General features: G+C 47.6%; 1 protein-coding gene across 1 annotated transcript in view; it reads right to left on the bottom strand.

Annotated features, from left to right (window-relative positions):
• Positions 1-21703, bottom strand: part of LOC130402334 (protein CFAP20DC-like) — a 26027-nt gene extending 4324 nt beyond the window's left edge. Inside the window, exons 1-17 of the mRNA XM_056606484.1 lie at positions 21623-21703; positions 21389-21478; positions 21111-21204; positions 20950-21022; positions 19987-20101; positions 19656-19806; positions 18777-18920; positions 16344-16519; positions 15934-16048; positions 14783-14884; positions 14261-14473; positions 12146-12411; positions 8596-8643; positions 7797-8034; positions 6982-7639; positions 4126-4423; positions 2683-2735 (exon numbers count right to left, since the gene is read on the bottom strand). Of these exons, the coding sequence (XP_056462459.1) occupies positions 2683-2735; positions 4126-4423; positions 6982-7639; positions 7797-8034; positions 8596-8643; positions 12146-12411; positions 14261-14473; positions 14783-14884; positions 15934-16048; positions 16344-16519; positions 18777-18920; positions 19656-19806; positions 19987-20101; positions 20950-21022; positions 21111-21204; positions 21389-21478; positions 21623-21643 (2855 nt within the window). The 5' untranslated portion in view covers positions 21644-21703. The remainder of the gene's footprint in view (positions 1-2682; positions 2736-4125; positions 4424-6981; positions 7640-7796; positions 8035-8595; positions 8644-12145; positions 12412-14260; positions 14474-14782; positions 14885-15933; positions 16049-16343; positions 16520-18776; positions 18921-19655; positions 19807-19986; positions 20102-20949; positions 21023-21110; positions 21205-21388; positions 21479-21622) is intronic.
• Positions 21704-22768: the final 1065 nt, after the last annotated feature.

Raw genomic sequence — 22768 nt, 5'->3', positions numbered from 1 at the left:
TACAACTCTCGTTCTCTGGGAACGTGGTCAGAATAACAACACACAGGTCAATGCCACACTTTACCTAGGAGTGGATGATCCACCAAGCAATGGAGCCAGCTGGCTTATTCAGCCTTCTAGAAGAAGAACCCCCCCACAACCCCACCACAACAGTATTTCTTCTTTTCTCTTCGATACACCAAACTTGTATCTTACCAAAAAGCACTCCATTTAAACCTCATCTCCCAAATAAAAAATCTTTCGCCCTCCCCCCTCCCTGAAACGTCCTACTCCGTTTGCCCTGGAGTCCTTTAGAGATACATCATCCCCATACAGGAAACGTAATTTATTCCACTCCATTTTTCCTGTCTGAACACAGCCATTTACCCCCCGCCCCGCGCTCCCTCCACGGTGGGCAGGGTGTAGTCAGAGACTTAATGGAAGCTATTTTCAAGGACAATGGTTTCTGCTACATCACCCCCCAGGAACGGCATGTTGTTAAGTGAAATTCAGTGATGGCAGCACCGCGCATTGAGCTGTAGGACACTCCGTATGTATTTCACGTATTGACGGAAATACAATAGTGTTGGGTGTGTGTGTGTGTGTGTGTGTGTGTGTGTGTGTGTGTGTGTGTGTGTGTGTGTGTGTGTGTGTGTGTGTGTGTGTGTGTGTGTGTGTGTGTGTGTGTGTGTGTGTGTGTGTGTGTGTGTGATTGTGTGTGTGTGTGTGTGTGTGCTCGTAAGTGTGTGTGTGAGATTGTGTGTGTGTGAGTGTGTGTGTGTGAGTGTGCGTGTGTTTGTGCGTGTAAACATGTGTTCGGAACACAAGCGTATATAAAGGCCCTTCTACACGTGCCGTGAAGTGTTGACGATGAAAAAAAAAAGAACAACCTTGTTACTTAAACTCTTATTTTCCATGGTCATGACAGCCTGTGAAGGAGCTGTAATCAGGCATGGCCGTTAAACACAGAACCAGACCGCACAAAATAACTAAAAGACTTGACTTGCACCGACCCAGTTGTCTGGGGACGTGTGGTGTGCGAGTAGGGGGGGGGGGGGGGCAAGTGTATCCCCGGAGCCGGAATACATTACACTGACGAAGTGTCCTCAGAATGTGTTGAAACGTGAAACCCAAGGAAACAGCAAACAACATTTAGTCTATGGCGCCTCTGCTGAATTTAAATTGGGGATGGTTTATTCTGAGCCTTTTTGGAAGTGAGGCTGGCTATGAAGTCTGTAGCGCCGTTTGTTTCTGGGGGCCCAGAAGATGAGACTTAATTGTTGGATGGTTGGATAGCGGCGGGCAGTAGAAAAAAAAAAGAAGAGAGACAAAAGGCGAGAAATCTATATAGTTAGAAATAGAACAAAAGCCAAACAAATATGGAGAGTGACTCTCTGGTGACAACAACAAGAAAAGCACAGCAAAACGTATCAACAAACAGCTAATGACAGTTAGCAAAACATACGACACAGAGAGCTACACATGTCCGCAGCGGGTCCCTGGCGTCTCTCATCCGGTAACCGCAGCGCGTGATGATCACAGAGAGAGACGGAGGGGTTGCATTATTGAAAAGGGGAAGAGATCGTGATGCAACGCCTTTCTCACACTATGTAACGCGCCCCCATGTTCACACAGAGGAAGGATAAACGCACTCTCCAGAATCCAGTCGGGCTGTGCCGCTCATCCACCTCTCCCTCTCTAATACACCAATAAATACATAGCTAAATACCAGGGATAAGCAGATGGAGCAGCCAGGGTGGAGGAACAGGTGGAGAGGATCAAGAGGTTGAAAACCCTTTCTAATTGGACTCTGTCTGCACCCGGCGTCTATATATACACATCTATACTGCAAAGACATCCAGTAATATCCTCGTCTTCTTCTTCCTCTGCCCATGCATATTAGCGGCCGTATAGTGGAGCCCATTAATTATCACTGTGCTTTGGACCGCAAAGTGATGTGGTGGTATAAATGTGGAGATATATGGTGCATATGTATGGGGAAATAATCGACTGTCAGCCAGCACTGGTTATTGTATTGTATGCATATCAATGTGTACAGTATGCGCACAAATGTATATATTCCCCGTCATCGAATTATAATGCATACTAGGAATGCTATAATGTTACTGAGGAATATATCAGATATATATATATTCATCAACACCCTCACATTTTTACATAAAAATCCAAATAGACAAAAAAAAAAAAAGGGGCCAACTTATTGTAATAACACATCTCTACACATCTATGTATATCTATAAAAAGAGTTGCAAAAAAAACAGCATGAACATTTTTAATTAACAATGTGCGCTTATCTAGACTGAAAAATTCAATATTTCTCGTCTCCGGCAGGTAGGTACCAGAACAGATAAGCTTCTTGTCCTCAAGTTATTGCACAGCTGAGGTCTTAATATCGGTGGTGGTGCTGATCACTATCCAGGGCCGATTACAGATCTCAAATCCAATCCCAGCAAAAGGCTGAACCCGGGCTCCGTGGCCAACATGCGCGTCTTTCAATCACTGGGAGGAGAACACAATCTCATCGACCGCTGACAGTGTAGTCCGCCGTGTGTTTACCACCGCGCCGGCCCCTTGTTATTAGCGTATTAAAGTGTATTGTGTTATGTTTGTCTCTGTCAACAACCGCTGTACTGCTGCTGGAAAGTGGGTTGGAGGGGGGGGGGGCGGGGGGTGTGTGCTTACCTTGGGTTTGAGGACCTGAGGGGGGTCATCTCCTTCTGGTAGTAGAAGCCCTGCTGCGAAGGCTACAGGGACACAATGAAAACATTTGTGTGATGCTAGGGCTGTGTTGTTTGCTCTTATAATGGAGAATAATAGAAGTATAGTTGGAAACACTGCACTACACAAGTGTCACTGTTCCGGACTACATCACTCTCTCTCTCTCTCCCTCTCTGCCTTATTTTATTTTATTGGGTACACACACACAGAGCGTGTAATTCCCCGGGAGGCCTGATGGGGATGCTGTGGCCACATCCTGCGTGAGGAGGCTTCTGGAGCAGCAGCAGAGAGCTGGGCTGCTCCTCGTCGCCCAACACAGAGAACGGGCCGAACGGGGGTCTCTGAATCCCACGCTCTATGCTCTACACTGCTGTGGTGTCCATGAGGAAAGCACACACCGTGGGCCCCCAGGATAAGGACATGCTGCCACATCGTAGCGTGGCTCTTATAAAAAAGAGGGAATATTAAATGACAATTATCCCCCCACACACACACACACACCTCCTCCGTGTGCATTGTGCTGTTGAGCCGGGGACGTAGCTCAGTGTATTAAGAGATAACCCAGGATTACTTGTCACAGTGATAGTCCGATGGACATGTGATTCGGCTACCGATGGAGGGCTAGGGGGGCGGGGTGGAGTTGGGGTGGAAGGGCCCGGTAGAAGGCCATGCGGGGGGGGGGGTCGTAACGACGACCCTCGCGGCTAACGGCTAACACGTCTAAATGTCACCTTCGGTAGCCCGCGGCGCGCGGCGCCTCTCTCTCTGTTCCCCTTGCCTTCGGGGGATCATTTCAAACGACCCCTTTTATAGTTTTCAGGCCATAGAGGACGCCACGGAGAATATACGGCGGGATACATCTTGGGGATGTAACAAGTGAAGGGGGGATGAGAGGGGTAAGGGGGGGGGACGCGTTTCTATTTGCATTATCTTCTCATGCTGTGCACGGACCCCTACAACTCCTCGGTGACATTAAGGCAGGTGCTAGCGGAGCTAGCGGCGCTAGCGGTGACAGTCGGAGGAGAGGAGTGGGGGGGGGGGGGGGGGGGAATGAGGTCAACACAATCGTGGGTGAAAAAAACCATCAAATGAAAGTGGAAGGAGAGGAAAGTGTGTCACTGGGTTCTCAGGGAGACGGGGAGGAGTACTCGGTCAAGTGAAGATGTTCTTAGACAAAAGGCCTACTTTGACTGGAATAAAGGGACCGGGGAGGGGAGGGGCCAGGGTGGAGGGGGCTGATGGAGGCCCGAGGCTGGTGGAGCAGACAGAGAGGGTGGAGGTGTGTGTGTGATGGGGGGGAAGGCGGAGAAGGTGGAGGTGTGTGTGTGATGGGGTAAAGGCGGAGACGGTGGAGGGGTGTGTGTGTGTGTGTGTGTGTGTGCGATGGGGAGAGGAGGGCGTACGGACCGCAGGAGGGGGGGCGCCGGAGAAGGAGGAGGCGTCGTCACTGCTGATGCTGATGCTGACGCCACAGCGGTGGATCTGGGAGGCACTGAGGCCCCGGGGCCCGGGGCCCGCCCCCCCCCCCTCCTCCCCGTCGTCGCCGCGCTCCTCGCTCCCCCGGCGCAGACTGGCCAGCATGCGCCGCTCCTCCTCGTCCTCCTCATCCTCCTCCTCCTCCTCTTCGTCCTCGGCCCGCCCTGGCGGAGGGCTCGCCGGCGGCGGGCGCACGCCGGCGCTCGCGCTCCCCGCGGGCTCCTGGCTTCTGTCTTCAACCTTGAAGATAAATAAATAAACACAATGCCGCTGCTGTGTGTCTGTCTCTGTGCGTGTGTGTGTGTGTGTGGGGGGGGGGGGGGGGGGGGGGAGTGTGTGTGTGGGTGTTTGTGTGTGTGTGTGTGGGTGCGTGTGTGGTTGTGTGTGTGTGGGTGTGTGTGCGAGTGTGTGTGTGTGTGTTTATTTGTGGTTGCGTGGGTGTATATGTGTGTGGGTGTGTGTGTGTGTGTGTGTGGTTGTTGTTGTTTTTTTAAGCGCAGTCGCTAAATTAATTAGTCCACCCTGTCCCCGCTGTTGTTGTTGTTTAGCCGATTTACACTTTAGGAGAAAGAGTGGATGTTTTCTCCGGATAAGACAAGCGTTTGGTCCCCATGTGAGCCACGGGCCATTTATTTCCATCTCTAGGGGAGGGGGGGGGGTTAGAGGAGGACGTCCGCTTTTTTTTTCTTCTTTTAATAGAGCAGCTATCGATCGGGGAGGAGAGCACTATTGGACGGGCTCTGTCTGACAAGCCCGGCAGGACGGCCCGCTGTCTGCGATCGATGGTGGTCAATGGAACCGGGGGCAGAGTGGAGGGGGGGAAACAAGCACCCTGTCATTTCCCTCTGACAATGGGTCAATGGTAACATCCCGCCCCCCCGGCCGCGGTACGCCGCCTGCCCGGCCAGAGATCCGGTTGGCCGAGGTATCCGGTGGCATGCGGTGGTGGCGTAGGACTAGACTGGCCAACTCCACTGCATCCACCCCTTCCTACGACACCGTCGCCACCCTCCTCCCCCCTAGCCGCTCCGCCCATGCCCATGCCCATTCCACACCCGCTCCCCCCCCCCCCCCCCCCCCCCCCCACCCTAGTCAAGGTGAGACAGACCTCCCACCTGAAAACCCTTCTTTCCGGGGCGTGCAACATCGGTGGCGCAGCAAACTCTTATATCCACCGAGAGGGACGGAGATGGAGATGGAGAAAGAGAGAGAGAGAGTGTGAGAGAGAGAGGGAGAGAAAGGAGAGAGAGAGAGAGAGAGAGAGAGAGAGAGAGAGAGAGAGAGAGAGAGAGAGAGAGAGAGAGAGGGAGAGAGAGAGAGAGAGAGAGAGAGAGAGAGAGTGAGTGAGAGAGAGAGAGAGAGAGAGTGAGAGAGGGTGGAAGAAAGAAAAAGACAGTGAGAGAAAAGAGAGACAGTGAGAGAAAGAGATTAAGAGAACGAAAGCGAGAGAGATGAAAAGACAGTGAGTGAGTGAAGATAAAGAGGGAGACAGATGGAGGGACAGTGAGTGAGAGAAGAGAGAGGGAGAGACAGAGACACACATGACATGTCCTGCCATCGGGAGGCGAGAGTAGTTGCAATGTTTAACAAGCTTCCTTCAATCCCCGCCTAAATCCACTCTGCATCACTCCCAGTTTAATGAGAGCGCCAGAGCAAACTCATCCTCTACTCTCTCTCCATCTCCCTGCCCGACTGTCTCCCTCTCTCTCTCTCTTGCTCACTGTCTCTATGCTCTCTCTCTCTCCATCCCTCTGTCTGACTGTCTCTCTCGCTCTCAGTGTCTCTCCCTCTCTCTTGCTCACTGTCTCTCTACTCTCTCTCTCCATCGACTGTCTCTCTATCTCAATCTCTCTGCCTGATTGTCTCTCTCCATCTCTCTGCCTCTGTCTCACTGTGCCTCTCTCTCTCTCTCTGTCTCACTCTCTACTCTCTCCAGCTCTGCCTGACAGTCTCTCTCTCACTGTCTCTCTCTCTCTCATTCTCTTCATCCATCTCTGCCTGACTCTCTCTCTCACTGTCTCTCTTTCACTCTCTATTCACTCTCTCCCTCTCCGTCTCTCTCCATCCTGCTCCCTCGCTCTCGCTCCCTCTATTTCTGTGTCTGTCTCTATCTCTCTCCGTCCCTCTCAGCCTCCCTCTCCCACTTCACTCCGTGACAGGGGAGGAGTGCGTGCTCTCCGTTATTGTATATATTATATTTGATGCACACGGCTAATCAATGCCAGAGTCATTTGGTCAGAGTGCGCAGCGACGCTTTGCGCCTGCCCGTGACCTTTCCGGAACACGTTGACGCCCCAAGGTTACTGAGTCTCTCTCTCCGACCTGCTCCTGCAGACACTGGGTGAAGGCAGGGAGAGGATTAAAAAAGGGAAGCAGGCTATATTTAATCGCATGGGAACGAGACCATGTGGATGGATTTAAAACCATGAAAGCCAATCTTCCTTTTTTTTTCTCCTTCTTTTTTGCTCAGTCAAAAAGCCATGCCAGAAATCGTTCAGATTTGCCTCTAAATAGACGCCGTGCAATTGGCTGGGCCGATTTCTGTGTGCGTGTACTCATGTTTACTGTCTGTTTTACCGCTGTTTGCTATTAAGTGGCGCTGAAGGTCAATCATCTTACGGCTCTGGTGGTTTTAATGGGCATATGCTCAGCATTATGCAAACGCAAGGGGTGAGCAGAGATCTTGTCGTACAACGCCTGACATCATCAAAGCCGCAGTTGATGGTAACTGATGGCAACACACAAACACACACACATACACACACAAACACACACACACACACAAACCTTGTGCTGCACCAGTTCTCCGGGGAGGACTTCACGGAGAGAACTCCTGCAGAGCGACGCTGTGCTCCTCTGGTGCTCCTGGGCCTGGCCATCACCCACGGGACAGAGCTGTCCCTGGTTACCACCGCCTCCCTGGTTACCACCGCGTCCCTGGTTACCACCGCGTCCCTGGTTACCACCATGCTTCTGGTTACCACCGAGTCCCTGGTTACCACCTTGTCCCTGGTTGCCACCGTGTCCCTGGTTACCACCGTGTCCCTGGTTACCATTGTGTCCCTGGTTACCACCGTGTCCCTGGTTACCACCGCCTCCCTGGTTACTACCGCGTCCCTGGTTACCACCCCGTCCCTGGTTACCACCGTGTCCCTGGTTACCACCCTGTCCCTGGTTACCAACGTGTCCCTGGTTACCACCGTGTCCCTGGTTACCACCGCCTTCCTGGTTACCAACGCGTCCCTGGTTACCACCGCGTCCCTGGTTACCACCCTGTCCCTGGTTACCACCGTGTCCCTGGTTACCACCCTGTCCCTGGTTACCACCCTGTCCCTGGTTACCACCCTGTACCTGGTTGACACCGGGTCCCTGGTTGACACTGTGTACCTGGTTACCAGCGTGTCCCTGGTTACTGCCGTCTCTATGGTTACCACCACTTCCCTGTCTGCCACCGGTTGGAGAGAGGCAGCGGGCAGGAGACATAATGGATGACGTCATGTGTCCCTGGTTACCACCGTGTCCCTGGTTAACACTGCATCCCTGGTTACCACCGCGTCCCCGGTGACCACCATCTCCCTGGTTACCGCCGTCTCTATGGTTACCACCACATCTCCGTCTGCCACAGGCAGGAGAGAGGCAGCGGGCGGGGGACATCATGGGGCGCTCAGCGCTCACACCAGGTGACGAAGACGATGATGATGACGATGATGATGATGGTGATGAGCAGGAGGGAATAGGAGAGTCGGGCTGGGGTTTGGGATTTTCAGGTGTAGGTGGGGTGGAGGGACTGGTGGAGGGAGCAGCAGCTGTTTGCTGGTGGAGGCTGTGGTGGAGCTGGTCCTGAGAGAAAGAGAGACATGCTTGTGAATCCAAGCCTTGCAAAAGTGGATTTCATTCAGTTGTAACGTTTGAGAGACAAAGTAAATGGTAAATGGACTAGATTTATGTTGCACTTTTCTAACCAGTGGCCAATCAAAGTCCTTTGTGACGAGCACAAACCAAAAAAATTATGGATTGGTGGTGCATGACGTAGAAAATTGAAAAAAATTATTTAGATTTATATCTAAAAAGCATGATTCAGGCTTTTCTACAAGAAACCCCAAAAAAGCACACACACATAACAAATCAAGGCCTCATCAGCGTCATTGAAAAAAGTTATTCCCCTTTTGTCCATGGAAGAGAGTTGTTCAATATTTGTTGGATAAATTCTGATCCAAAAACATTCAGCAGTTTTGCATGTTTCCGACAGAAGGCTGCAAAATGCTTCAACAATCACAGCCAAAGAATCAAAGCAAAAACATACTGCAGTGTCGAGGACAGCAGGGAGGAGTCCCTCCCTGCTGGTAGTTGTGCTCCCAGCTGACCTTACCGGGAATAAGGCTAATCAGATACTCGGCTCACCTTTTCCACCTTGAATCCAGGCCCTGCTGTAGGTCGAGGGAAAGAATCCTGCAGCGTATAATCAAAGCAAAGAGGTAAAGGAAAATCAATGCTCCCCCCTAGCAAACAGGCCAGGTGCTACAGAAGCACTCGCTTGTTTCACCCGCTGCTCTATCGCTGTGCGAGCGCGTCTGTGTCTGTGGGATAGGCGTGTTTGTAGCATTGACGAGCACGTAGTATTTATGCACAGCAAAATGGCCAGGGTTCAATCGATAAACATTGATCTAAAGCCCCATCTGTTGCATTGTTTAACAAGCTAACATTTGAATGGATTGTGTTAACGCTTTTGGAAATTTCCTTGAGGATGGATTGTGTACGATTAATTGTAATACCAATCGCTTAATACAAAAGGCTTGGGCTTTGAATCTCATTTTGTTTGACATTTCACTGCAACTGCAAACACATAATGGGTATGTACATTTTTGTAAGTGTATGTAAGTGGGAGTATGTGTGTGTGTGTGTGTGTGTGTGTGTGTGTGTGTGTGTGTGTGTGTGTGTGTGTGTGTGTGTGTGTGTGTGTGTGTGTGTGTGTGTGTGTGTGTGTGTGTGTGTGTGTGTGTGGGTGGGGCATTGCAACGCTCGTGTCTGTGTGGGCAGTGGGTGCACACGTGTATTCGAGTGTGTGCGCACGAGGGCACGCTGGGTATGTCTGTGTGTGTGTGCGTATGTGGCCGCCTGATTGTACGTCAGATAAAAACGCTGAAGGTGTTTATCAATATCTGCGTAGGTGACATTTGCAACGCGAGCAAAGGGGTGATGAAATACGCTGAATTGTTGCCCTGTCTTTGTGCCTCTTCCGCCACATTAAATCAACAATGTGTTGCTGGGGGTAAAACTAAACGGATACTGCGCTTCAGTCGTAGCCTTTCAAAAAAAGTGCGGTGATAAAAAAGGCCAGCTACGCGGAAGGCCCATAGCCTTGGAATGCCTTCAATATTTCTCTCTGTTTAAGAGCAACACCAAGTGACGCAACACGTTGAAAGAAAGACTTTGCTGCAAGTTGGGGAACCAACAGCTGGCCGCGGAGGACTTTGCATCGCGCTAAAGTAAGCAAGCCACAAGTGTCAGATGTCAACCAGCCGCAGGGCCGCGGATGCATCACAAATTATGCATGAAAGCAAACAAAGACGGTCAACAGAACTCCTTTAAGCCACCAGCGGCGTTCTGAAGCCACTCATAGTCAAAGAGCCTACTGCAGGATTTAAAGGCACAAGCACAATAGGTGGCAGCCCTCCAGCTTACGACTGCTACCTCACTGTGTGCAGTGCGTCTCCTGCCCAGTGTGCTATGGTTTATATTGCTGCTAATACGTTTTCTTTGATCAAATGAACTGATTATATCACTCGCATGGGGTTTGTAATGCCCTTCCTCCCTTTCAGACTGTACTCTTTCATTGTATTGAATTTTCAACGTATTAAAGGTAGCGTTTGGGCTACTCCAAGGTAGGTCACTATTTTTCAGACTCAATGCCACAATATGTTGGAGATTTTATTGGATCTTTGGAGTCCTTCATCTATTTTCTCTGTGTCCCTTTGTATTCACGATACAAATGATCCAATAAATCAGACGGCAATAATGTCTGAAAGACATTCATCACAACACATTTCTCTACAATTTAAAAGCACTCTTTACAATTACTCACAAAATCTCTTTTTCACCTTCTATGATGAGTGTGCAGATCTAACTATTCACCTATTCAACAAAGTATACAATGAAAAATGATGTTCACATTATGAGCCATCTTCCATCCAAATCAACCACTCTACCTCCATCTTCATGCATTTTCAGTTGCAATTGAAGGCTCAACACATCCACCAGCGATTGCCTAGCAAGCTTCCGCTCCCCCTCTCCCTCCTACCCAGCCTGCCCACAACAGGCTAAGGCACAGCTGGCTAGCCCTGCTTGGGCCACCCTTTGACCTGATCCAATCAAATCTAAAAGCATTCGTCCTTTGTATTGTTACGCACGAACGCGCTCTTATTTTACCCTGGGAAGTGCGTCATATTCTGAGAGCAGGCGACGCTCTGAATGCCATTTCCTGTTTGATCACGTCTCAGAGCGATCCCCTCCGGAGCCGGGTTCGGAGACCCTGTGCCAAAAGGGGAACAGAAGCAGCGGGCCGCGGGGCTCTGTCGGGCACACAGACGTTCATAATGCAGGCAACGGTTCCCTGCTATTAGGAGAGTGACCCGCGCTACAACCAAAAGGTGTTCATATGCTCCCTGTGTCCGGTTCGGTGTATCATAAGTATTCACGTATGCATTTGTGTGTATTGAATGTAGGATTGTATATATATATATATATACGTCTGTACATATTGTATAGGATTTTATGTCTGTTTGCAAGCTTGTGAGGATGAATTTCAGAGTTGAGTTTGTTCTGTGATGAATATGTTGTGACCCTTGGGGGTCAGAATATACAGAGAACACAAAAGTGGAAACTATTTTTCCTTCCTACTGAAATGGCAATTTAAACTCCTGTGAATGTACCCTCGCTCATGGTTAATGGAGCAATACTTGCACCTCCTGAAAAACAGCACACATAATGATACTAGCCTGACATTGGCCGTGGAAAATGTATTTACACACTGGCCACAATGGGATTTGTTATCACATTTTGGAAGGTGAATTAAGGTGTGTATCTGTGTGTGTGTGTACGCGTGTGTGTGTGTGTGTGTGTGTGTGTGTGTGTGTGTGTGTGTGTGTGTGTGTGTGTGTGTGTGTGTGTGTGTGTGTGTGTGTGTGTGTGTGTGTGTGTGTGTGTGTGTGTGTGTGTGTGTGTGTGTGTTTGTGTGTGTGTGTGTGTGTACGCGTGTGTGTGTGTACGCGTGTGTGTGTGTGTGTGTGTGTGTGTGTGTGTGTGTGTGTGTGTGTGTGTGTGTGTGTGTGTGTGTGTGTGTGTGTGTGTGTGTGTGTGTGTGTGTGTGTGTGTGAGGGTGTGTGTGCATGTATATTTTGTGTGGGACTCGTCTGTAAATAATGGAAAAGTTTTAAACCAAACCACTTGTTATTTCTGAGGAACTACTAAATGACGTCCTCAATTTAAAACATAGGAAATAACTGTTACTCTGAACGTAATGGCCATTCTCTGACTGCCCCTATTTTACCTTCACATTAAAGTATTCGCCTGTATCAAAATAAACATGTCTACTCTGCAGTGCTTTGAAACGGCAAGTTTGGAGAAAAAAATGGCTAGAATGAAAGGTCTAACGACGAACAGACTGAATGACATTGGAAGCATGTGTGTGTGTGTGTGTCTTGTCTGTGTGTGTCAATGCACTCATATCTGTGTGCATGTTGGTGAATATGTGTGTGTTGCGCATGTTAGTGTCTGTATATGTGCACGCATGTGTATGTGTGTGCATGTCTTTTCTGTGCTTGTCAATGCACACACATCTGCGTGTGTGTTTGTGAGTATGTGCGTGTCTGCGCATGTGTGTGTCTGTATGAGTGCACGCATGTGTATGTGTATGGGTGTGTGTGTGTGTATGTGTGCGCCTCGTTGCACCCACCTCATCGCTTTCGCTGCCTACGAAGTCATCTTCCAGTTGGGGTCCATTACGCCTGCGGGTTTCAATCAGCAGCTCGGGGCCCCGCTTCGTCTGCATCGGCCCCTGGTCAACACCTCCCTGGCCCCGCCGGGCCGAGTGAGGGGGAGACGTGAACCTGAACACCTCCGCCTCTTCCTCCCCTCCCCCCCCTCCGAGAACGAGCTGGGGCTCGCACCCTTCGTCACCCTCATCATCGTCATCATCGCTCTTGCCGAAGGAGCCAGACCCTGGGAGCGACCCGGAAAGGAAGAGAAAAAAAAAGTCATTCTCCAGGCAGGACTGAGATGGGGGCGACCCCTTTGGGATGGAACTCGGATCCTGGGAAAGTGATATAGTGACAGTGGAACAGAGGAAGTACAGCCATAAAATAAATAACAAATAGGAACTAATTGATAGATTTATATATATATTTTTTTTACATGACTATTTCTGATTCAGAAGATGTAACGAAAATCATACACAATTTCATATCACCTTAATCGTGTTTCGCATTAATACTAATTCTGGAGACATTGCCAAACCGTCATGAAATAAATGAAAACATCATTCTGAATCAGAATGCACGACAACAAGCCTCTTGCTCTGGGGACATGACCGAATAGAGAACAATAAAGAAAATCGAATTACAGGCATAATTCTCCAGTATCCCTCTCCGTTTCTCCATCACCACCTCCTGTTAACGAGCACAAAATATGCAAATACAGCTCCAATACAATATGGGGTATTCAAATGTATTATCGCGGGGAAAGGAAGAGCATCACTTCATGCTACATCGATGTTATGCACTGTGTTTTGTTAAGAGCACTGCAGTGCAAACGCTTTAATGAGATCTTGCCAACGTGGAGGGAGAGAACTGAAACAATACTAACGCGGCACCACTTCAGGTCTGAAAAATGTAGCCCAACGTCACGTATCCAAACAACCTGAATTATCTTTTGGCAGAACCGCGGCCAAACTCAGTACTATTATGGGAAGTAGGACTAGTTCTGCGGAAAGATGATCGTTCCGAAAGTGCTGCGGATGTCTGAAAAAGAGACGCGCCAACCGAATCAACAATGCACATTTTTCTTTTTTTCGCTAGACAATAACAAGCCAGGCGATGCCGTCAAACAAAAAAAATCGGAGAAACTCCCAGTAATGGACCGGAAAAAAGAAAAAGAAAAAAAAAAGAGAGATCCTGCAGCAAAATCAAACATGTGAGAACCACTCGAGCTCTGATTGAGTGAACTCATTTCCACATCTTGAGATGTATAATCACTTTAATCACTGTGTAGCGAGGCCCAGGGCCCAGGAGCTACCCTCTGACTTTTACTTAATGTGCCGCATTACCATTAATGGACTCCACTGCTTTCTGTCTGTGGGCAGAGAAGCTGCGGCGACGCTCATCGCCATGGGGACGCGGCCCTACATCATTATCAGAGCCCGGGCGGAGCCACTTGGGCCAGGATAGCGGCATATACTTGATCTCAACCAGTGCTCCGGGCTTCCACATGGGTTATTCAAAGTGATGTTTAAAAAAAGCGAATGTATGAGATGAGGTCCGTTGCGGTCATAATTATTAGTTCAGAGCATATGTTGTAGTTAAGCCTTGTTGCCACAACTCAAGCTGCTTTGTGTGTGAATTAAATTATATTGCATCATATTTTCTAAACGCGCATTCTTAAAAAAAATGCAACATGGCGTCAGACTGATGGCTGATTTTCACTCGGCTCCTTCGCCCACTTAAATGATCCCTATTCCACCAGTGGGATTAGCCATCACTAGCCAAATTTCAATATCTACCCTACCGGGACCTGGTGACATCACAAGTGGGAGTGTCCACCCTTCATGTACGCCGGACACTTCACTCTCCCAGCTCACCTATACTGTTCCTACTGGTAGGCTGGCCACTCCCACTTGTGATGTCACTAGGTCACAGGGCAGGGTAGAATTGGAAAGGCCTGTAATGGCTGATCACACTCACACCTGGTGGTACTAGAGGGGCCCTTTGATAACCCAATCTCCTCTGAGGCCGGGCCTGCTGTACTGGTGTCTGTGCTGCTCAGTCCCCCTGTTGCCCGGATGAGAGAGGCTGACCTGCAGTTTGAAGTCCTCTCATCTCGTCTGCCTGCGTCAGAGGTTGGCCGGAGCCGCCTGGCTCGCTGGGCGGCCGACCTGCCCTCTCCCCTGCGGCCCCCCTCAGGACGCCGCGGGCCGCGGGCCCTGTACCTGTGGCTGCTGACCCAGAACCAGGGAGTCCGGTGAACCATATGCACACAGCGCCGCGAAGCACACTGTGTAACAGACAACCTGCGCAACCACAGAGAGGCACACGCACTCACAGGCAGGGACCCAGAAGCAGGGAGACTGCTAAACCTTCATCCACGCGGCGTACAATGAATTAAAGACACACACACACACACACACACACGTGGACACGCACTCACACAACCATGATCACTCACACAGCACGCACACATTTGCACACTGTGCGCACACCCACACACATGCATGCTCACACGCAAACACACTCAAATATACATACATGAATGCACATGTACACGCACACTCTGACACCTTCGCCCCTACAGAATAAACTACATAATGCATTTGGCTCACCTGACGACAGGGTTTTTTTCCATCCAGCGGTAGGAAGCCGCAGCTTTTGTCTGCCAAGTGCTCTGTCCTGTGGGGGGTGGGGCTGCAGGCCGCCCGTCATGCCTGCACAGAGCACTTCCGATGTGAGCGACGCTTTGATAATATGCATAGAAACCATAGAAGTGAATAATCCGTCAGTCACTCACACTCTTGTGAGTAACTCGCCCGATGCTTATTATGCGCACGGGCAAATCATAATTCATAAAGGCATGTCATTAACTCAACTCCTTACATGCATTCCAAAATAGAAATGATATGGCTTACTCTAATGCATTCGGTGGAGAGGTGTTTAATGGTGGCTTTGCATTCAATCACAATTAAAAAAGGGACTTATCGATTGTTCGGTTATGTGATAAAAATGTACTTGAAAAAACAGTTGTGTGTTTGAAATTGAATGTCTATATTTATATGCATATATGTATATATGTGTATATATATACATATATATGTATATATTTAAGCAATAGATCACGCCAGGCTGTGGTATGTGCTCATTATACCACTGTTAAGGGGCGTTGTCCGGCCCCGACGCGCAGCGGAGGGCCGGCGATCCCCTTCACAGTGGTATAATGAGCACATGCCACTGACTGAAGTGATCTATTGCTTTTATACAACGGTTACCTCCATGGCGAAACGAAAGTCATAGACACACTACATTTAAAAAGAAACCAAGAAAGTCAAAGTAGCCGTTTTATTAAAGACTACCAAAAAGTAGTCCCTCCTGGCTGCCTTCAAAATGCACGACGGTCGCTATGCAACACACTTTAGCGTCACTCCGAGAGAACGGTTGTAACGGTTTCCACTTCAAGGCGCGGAGTGATACTTTCACAAAATGATCGGGCGTCATAGCAGTTATGTATACGCTCATTATACAACAGTTAGGAACCAATCAGATCGCTGGATTTAGGCCCCCCGTTGTATAAATATATATATACATTTATATATATATATATATGCATATATATCATATGCAAAGATATGATATGACTAAATAATAACCGGCTTTAAAGAGATTCCCATCACATCGTTTAACAATCCAGAATATAGTATGTCTCGGACCCCATGACAACACAACGTTGTTGTTGACGGAAGTCCCCGTATGTCCTCCTCACCTATTACCTCGTCCTCAAAGGCGTTTTTGGTATCGCAAGGAGTGGCGTCTGACAACCTCACACTTATGTCTCTGGCGGTCTGGCCTTGGCTTGGCAGAAGGCTGAGTTCGGAGCCCTGTGGTGAGCGAGGTATGGGGAGAGACCGAGACGAATCTAAGGTCACTTCACAACATACAAAATAAGTCTTGACCCATTGAGATCACACTGAGAGATATAATAGCATATATCAGAGGATATTATCGCTGTAATAGCATGGCACCAGCGCTGAGGTCCACCCGGTACATATCTAAGTATATCTTCCTCCGAGCCAGGGTGAACAATGCCTTTGCCCACTCATTGGCACGCATCAATAATTTACGAAACAAAGGATCAAAAAATGAAGGTAAGTAGCAAGAGGACACTGCATTCACCCTCGCGTGCATCTCCTCTCGGGATCTGCTTCTCTTCCTGGCATGTTGAGGATGAGGAGGAGGAAGAGGGGGAGGAGGGGGCCGCGAGACCCGGGTGCCGAAGGCTACGTGGGACGCAGAGGAGTGTTTCCGGGACACGGCTGACCCACCTGCTGAAGCCGGGGAGTTGTGTCGACCTGCGGAGACATTGGCTTTGCTTTTGGATGTTTTTCATGCTAATAGGAAGCAATGCATTTAGGAACACATCAAGATTCGGCTATCTGGAGAAAATATGTGGAAGAAAAAGTTGCTGGGCCCAAACTTTAAAATAGTAAATTCAAAGCCAGTGATCCAACAATTTTGTTTGAAACCAAACACTCATTAAAGAGGAACAAAACCTTTTGGCACTGGGTCCATTGAGAGTTTAGTACAAAAACAGCTTGGGCTTTGTATACCTCCTCAGCAATGACTCTTTAGGAATTTCTTTGATAGGCAATTCATGCTATTTCTGAGAATTCGAAGGCCAGAGAGTACAAATAACTTTAAAGAACAAGTAAACAGAAGTATTTGGCAATAACCATAAACAATAGGATTACATCATTTTCTTTACATCCCCAATTTACATGACCTGTATTAATACATGCTGTATTAATGCATTAACCTGCAACACATGTTTTCATTATTTTTTATGTTATATTCCTTGCTGTAGAGTTGTGTTTACAGTGTGCGGATGTTGAGAATGTACTGCTTTTGTATGCTTTTGTATGCTTGTGTGTTTACGTGTGTGTTTAAATGTGTGTATAGATGTGTGTGTGTATGTACGCTTTTGTGTATTTTTGTGTGCATGCTTTCTGTATGCTTTATATTCTCCATGCAACAAACAAATGCGCCTTGGCAGTTAAACATATGCTACACTACCTTTGTGTTGTTGTCACGATGTGCAGTAAGGCCAACGTTGTTTGTTCATTTGTATCTTTTCAGTGGGAATTTTTCACCCTTTCCTTTGTGTATCATCGTGGCCTTCAGATGAGGCGGTCACTTCACATTTCTTGAAAGGCACAAGCACCCAGGGAGCTTGGGTTGTTGTTAAGTCCCGGATTATCAAAGCTATTTATCACAGGGATATTAACAGGGTTTAGACTAGAAAAGCAAAGGATGAGGAGGAGGCTCAGCCCCTTGCGCAGTGCTGCGTGAATGACTGAGATGGAGGTGGGGAGGGTGACAGTGGGGCCGACAGGTGGTCGGGGGGTGTGTGATGATGGCCCTGACCTGATAGTCTTCATCTGCCCAAGCCCCCCCCCCCCCCCTCTCCCCCGATGGGGGCATCACACCTCTGCCCTGAACGGCCAGAGGCTCCCTGAGTGCTGGCTGTCAGAGACTGAAACTACCAGGGACAGAGCTCAGATGCTCTGCCTGCATCCCAAATGAACCTTGTTTGATGGGCACAATGAATTAGAGAATCTTCCCGTTTTGGACCTATCTGTGTGAATCATCGTGTAAAATACAGCAGCAACACCCTTTGAACGATCAGAGTCTGTAGAAGAACTCCGTAATTATGGAGAAAGAAGAAAAGGTCGTTTAAGGAGGAGGACCCTGGGTGTAGAAAACGTGCTTCTTAGCGTATCGCAAATCGTAATTTTTGCTCCATCTCGACAGAAGCACTGCCCTCTCGACAGAAGAAGCCGAGCTGAAGCGCCAGTAATCATTACGATGTTAGATTGCAAGCCCACTTTAATAGCAATCTGACTAATTATTATTAGGCTGTGTGTTATGCTAATAGCGGAGCCACTCGCGATGTGTGCGACCTCGGCTCCCTTCCATGGGCACTGCGCGGTGACTCAACATGAAGGAGACAGCTGTCAGGACACATAAATATGTGCCGATAAGAAAGGCCAAGGAGGCAGAGGGAAAACACTGGGGCAGAATTACTGGTGCTTGCCTTTGTGTTATGAGCAGATAATTACTGTTTGTAAGTAAACCAATTGGAAGCGGGGAATCATGCCCAAAAATCGCTCGCATTTGTCAAGGCTGGAACAATCGCTTGCTTCCAGTGTTTTAGGCACGTGGTGTGGGCAACATCGCCCGGGGGCTGCAGATGAAAATATACTTATAACTATCTGTTGTGCAATATATGTATTGGGCACAGTCCCTGGGAAATAGAAGTATAAATGAATTCATTATTTTTCTTAAGACAGGGCATGTTAGTCACGCTTTCGGTTTCCACATCAATGTATATGTGCCAGAGTTAACTAATGAGCTAATGTGTGAACATTACTTTTTACATCACGAGGCAAACCATCATCATAGAACGGTACCCAGTCCACTTCGCCGTTCACGGTGGGCAGGGTTCGGTGTCTTCCAACGCCATTGGAAAGCGGTTCTATTTTTCGTCTTCCATTAGCCTGCAAGAGTGACCCATTTCTTATGACGACACCGCACTCTGCCGTTACCCACCAGAGTCGGAGTTCAGGAGTTTAGTGGCTGCCGTCTGCCGCGCCCCCTCCATGCTGAACACCTGGGTCACGTGGCAGACGTCTTGTGGGAACCGGCAGCTACGTGGGATCACCTCCCCCAGGCCAAGCTCACTGAAAAGGCTGTCTGCAGGCGGACACATAAAGGTAGGACGGGTGAGAGCGTGCTCTCTGGTTCTATTCCTGCTGTGCGGCTGCGGTCCGTTGAGCAGACGCTTTTGTCCACAGCGTTGTTTCAAAGCAGGTTGGGGCTGAGGCATCTTGGTCAACGACGTCTACAGGTTAGGCTGCGGACATCAGGGAATCTAACGCAGTAACTCTCCTCTGGGAGTCAAACACCCTATCCTGACCCCTCCAACACTGTAATGAAACATTGATTATGAAACACATAATAACACTGCTATTCTGTGCTGCGAAGCCAGCCGATTCGTGAACTGTGTAGGTACGGATACTAATGTGCAATATTGGGGTTAGACAAAATGACTACCGTGAAGATAAATCGACCGCAGAAAATAGGCAATTATGTTGTTTATTTCCTTCCCGCCACACACCCACACGCCTCCGGTATCTCAGCCGGCAGCACACCAAAGGCCAAAGGTACAAAAAACATAACGACTGGGTGTAAGCGCCTCCATGACCTATATTCGCTTTGCCTCCTGCAAGTTTCTCTCAAGGTCAGAGCGAGGTGTGTTTAAGGTTGGGAGTCAGGGTGAGCGCCGACAATAAACCGCCAAATGTCTATCATGGTGTCCACATGGGCTTGGTGTTTGGGTTGCAACATTTAGGATGACTAAACACATGTGTTGCATGCATTGAAGCGTTTTGGAATCTCCATTTGCCATACCACCACATTTGCCACCACCGTCGGAGGTGTCTGTCGCCTCTGTTTTCATGGTGAAGATCCTCCGTATTTTACAGTTGGCACACACGGCGATGCTATCCAGGGTCCGAAAGACAGCCGTCTTGAACAGCTCGGCCGTAAAGGACACAAGGTCGATGCACAAATTGCTCCACTGTGAAAATAGAGGCAACATTACGTTTGTGGTAAGAAAACAGCTCAATGTTTTATTATGAGGTAGGGGCTGTAATCACACAAAAAGGAACACTGTTTTTGTTTTATTGGATTTTTGGGGTATTTGCTGCGACCCAGGCGGCATGATATGGGGCGTCGAGGGAATAGGTTGAATACTCACAATGTTTTGTTTCAGTGAGACAAAAGGTATCCTTGCATGCAGAGGTGTAGCGGAGAATTCTTTATGCACCGTTGAGAAATATAGTCTCTTTTTGAGATGTGTTGAATCGCTTATTCTGTTGATTAAGAGGAAACAGGGGACGAGTGGTGAAAGCAAAACACTTTCCAGGACCCCAAGAGTTCAGGAAGTCCAGAGGTCTCTGTGAAAAGTTTCTCCAAACATTGCATTATTGATGAAAACAAATCTCTTTAATGAATCTTAATTAAATAAGCTATTGAGCTTCCCTAAACACCACTAATTGCTGTAGTTGGGTTATATAATCAAAAGCACATCACAATAATACAAATCAATGTCATAGCTTCAAACATATAAAAAATAACATATTTGTATGCTTTGGGGATCTCATTTGGATGAATGTAGTTTTGTTGGTATCAAGGTGTACTGCCTCATAGCCATATAAGTCAATAACATCCATTGGCCAAGGAGTCATATTGATGAGGGGGAGCTCATGACTTCCATTAAAATATTTATGTTAGAACCCCAATGAATAATAATACACATTTGAAAGAGAGTATAAATATCTAATATATATTTTAAAAAACAAGGTCATGAACTTATATTTTATACATCACCAAAAGCTCCATGTTAACTTGGCTGCTTGGCTATACTTGTGGTTATTGATAGCAACCAGGCAACCATGGAGGTAAAAAAAACGAACCCGTTACATTTAACTCAAACCCATGTTAACACACACACACACACACACACACACACACACACACACACACACACACACACACACACACACACACACACACACACACACACACACACACACACACACACACACACACACACACACACACACACACACACACACACACACACACACACACACACACAGTCACACCAACAAACCGACGTTGGGAGTCTGAAGGACCATGGTAGTGCTTTTGTACTCACATGAGCTCAATGGAAAAGTCTCTGCATTCAGGAATATTCACCTGAAGAACTAGGAATCGTTGAAGGAGTCCAACTAACACAGAATAGAATATAGACTGAGCCGGTAACACTAAAAAAAAAAGTTTCGCAAGTGCAAATAAGAAAGTCACTTGTGAGCTTACGGGTTGTTTTGCCGTCCTCTGGAATTAGCATTTTAACTGTTTGGCTGCTGCCTTCCACACAGTAAACAAATCCTTTCACTTCTTTATCAAAAATCTATGGAAAAAAAGAAACAATCAAAACAACAGAACAAGGAACACAAGCAGTAATATCTTTAATTCCGCCTAATTCTATCTAAGTGGACCTGAATGCACATGTCAATCATTGTGACAGCTGTGAGAAAGGCTTATTGGGCATGCTTTCATGTGTATTTACCGAGGGATAGACATGATGAACTCACTTTCTTTATAGAAGCTGGAGCTCCCTGAAGTTTCCATTTAGCGACAGGGTTATTTCCCTGCGCACTGAACACTTCCACTACAGCTCCACCCTGGGCAAAACAGAGACGCCGCATAAACCAATACACGCATCATCTTAACGTGGCATTAACGAAGCGTCAGGCACAGCCAGCAGGGAAGAAATCTCAACATCATATACAACGGCTTGGAGCTATACTATTACGACGGGCGCCTACCTGATAATTATTTTTGAACATTGTCTTCAGCTAGCCTACATATGACAACATATGTTGGCTAACGAAATAACGACCAAAAACTTTCATCCCTGGATTTGAGTGGTTTCAATGTTTTGAATATTCTTGCAAGTACGAGCGCTTCACACAATAGACTTGGCCCGACGAAGTAAAAAAAAAAAAAGATATCTCAAATGTCAAAAGCAAGGATGGGTGACTTTTTACAGCTACACGTGTGCAATTTCAAAAGTCTAGCATGAGCTCCGCTGGCGCAGCCTGTTCGGTTTGTTGTGTTTTCCTCAGGTGGGATTGCCGTGGTTACAAGTGCAACGGTACTGGTTACCATGGTTACAAGGTCACGGTATCCCTAGCTCGAGACGCTACTTTCCTACCTCGTTATAATTTTACAGAGGAAGCTGGAACATATTAATTACCTTCAACTTTCTGACACGGTTTGAGTATTTATTTTGATTTGTTAACATAGTTCAACTTACAAGTAATGGTCAAAACAATAGAACATAGTTGTGTTCACATAAACCTGTCTGAATTCAACTTCCTCGAAATCCAAATAGCTGCATAATTTTCCTTGTTTGGAGACAGCATTCTAGACAAATTGCAGCACCTGCTCTCACGGGGAGACATTGACATCTGCTCATGTAAATTCTTTGCAGCCTGACAACATCTGACCCATTATCTTTTCCGTTTCAACTTCAGTATTGTGTTATCTGGATGAGAGCAGCTTTCAATCAGCAAAGTCTACTCGTCATCTTTCATTTTCTTTTTGTGAACTGTAGTGATCATGTATAGGCCTATAATAAAGAAAACACTGATCTTCCTTTTTTTAATATAATTAGTGGTTTCTAAATAAATAAACAGATCAATACATTCTGACTGGTGGTAAGTCTTGCTTTGAGACATAATCCAGATAATAGTAGCACCGCGTTATAATAACATCTGATTTGCTTGACTCATCTTTAGTTTTTAACAGCATTTCTTACATCAAAAGAATATCAACATGCCATGCGTCACTATAAGCTCACTATACTCTCACTCCTCACTCACTAAACGCACATTACACACTATACTCTCTCTTCTCTATACACTCACTTTAGCTCACTACTCACTATACGCTCACTAAATGCTCAGTTT

This window comes from Gadus chalcogrammus, chromosome 13 (assembly GCF_026213295.1).
Source record: "Gadus chalcogrammus isolate NIFS_2021 chromosome 13, NIFS_Gcha_1.0, whole genome shotgun sequence".
Lineage (NCBI taxonomy): Eukaryota > Metazoa > Chordata > Actinopteri > Gadiformes > Gadidae > Gadus > Gadus chalcogrammus.
The sequence above is the reverse complement of the archived record's forward strand: the minus strand, read 5'-3'. Positions and strand labels throughout refer to the sequence as shown.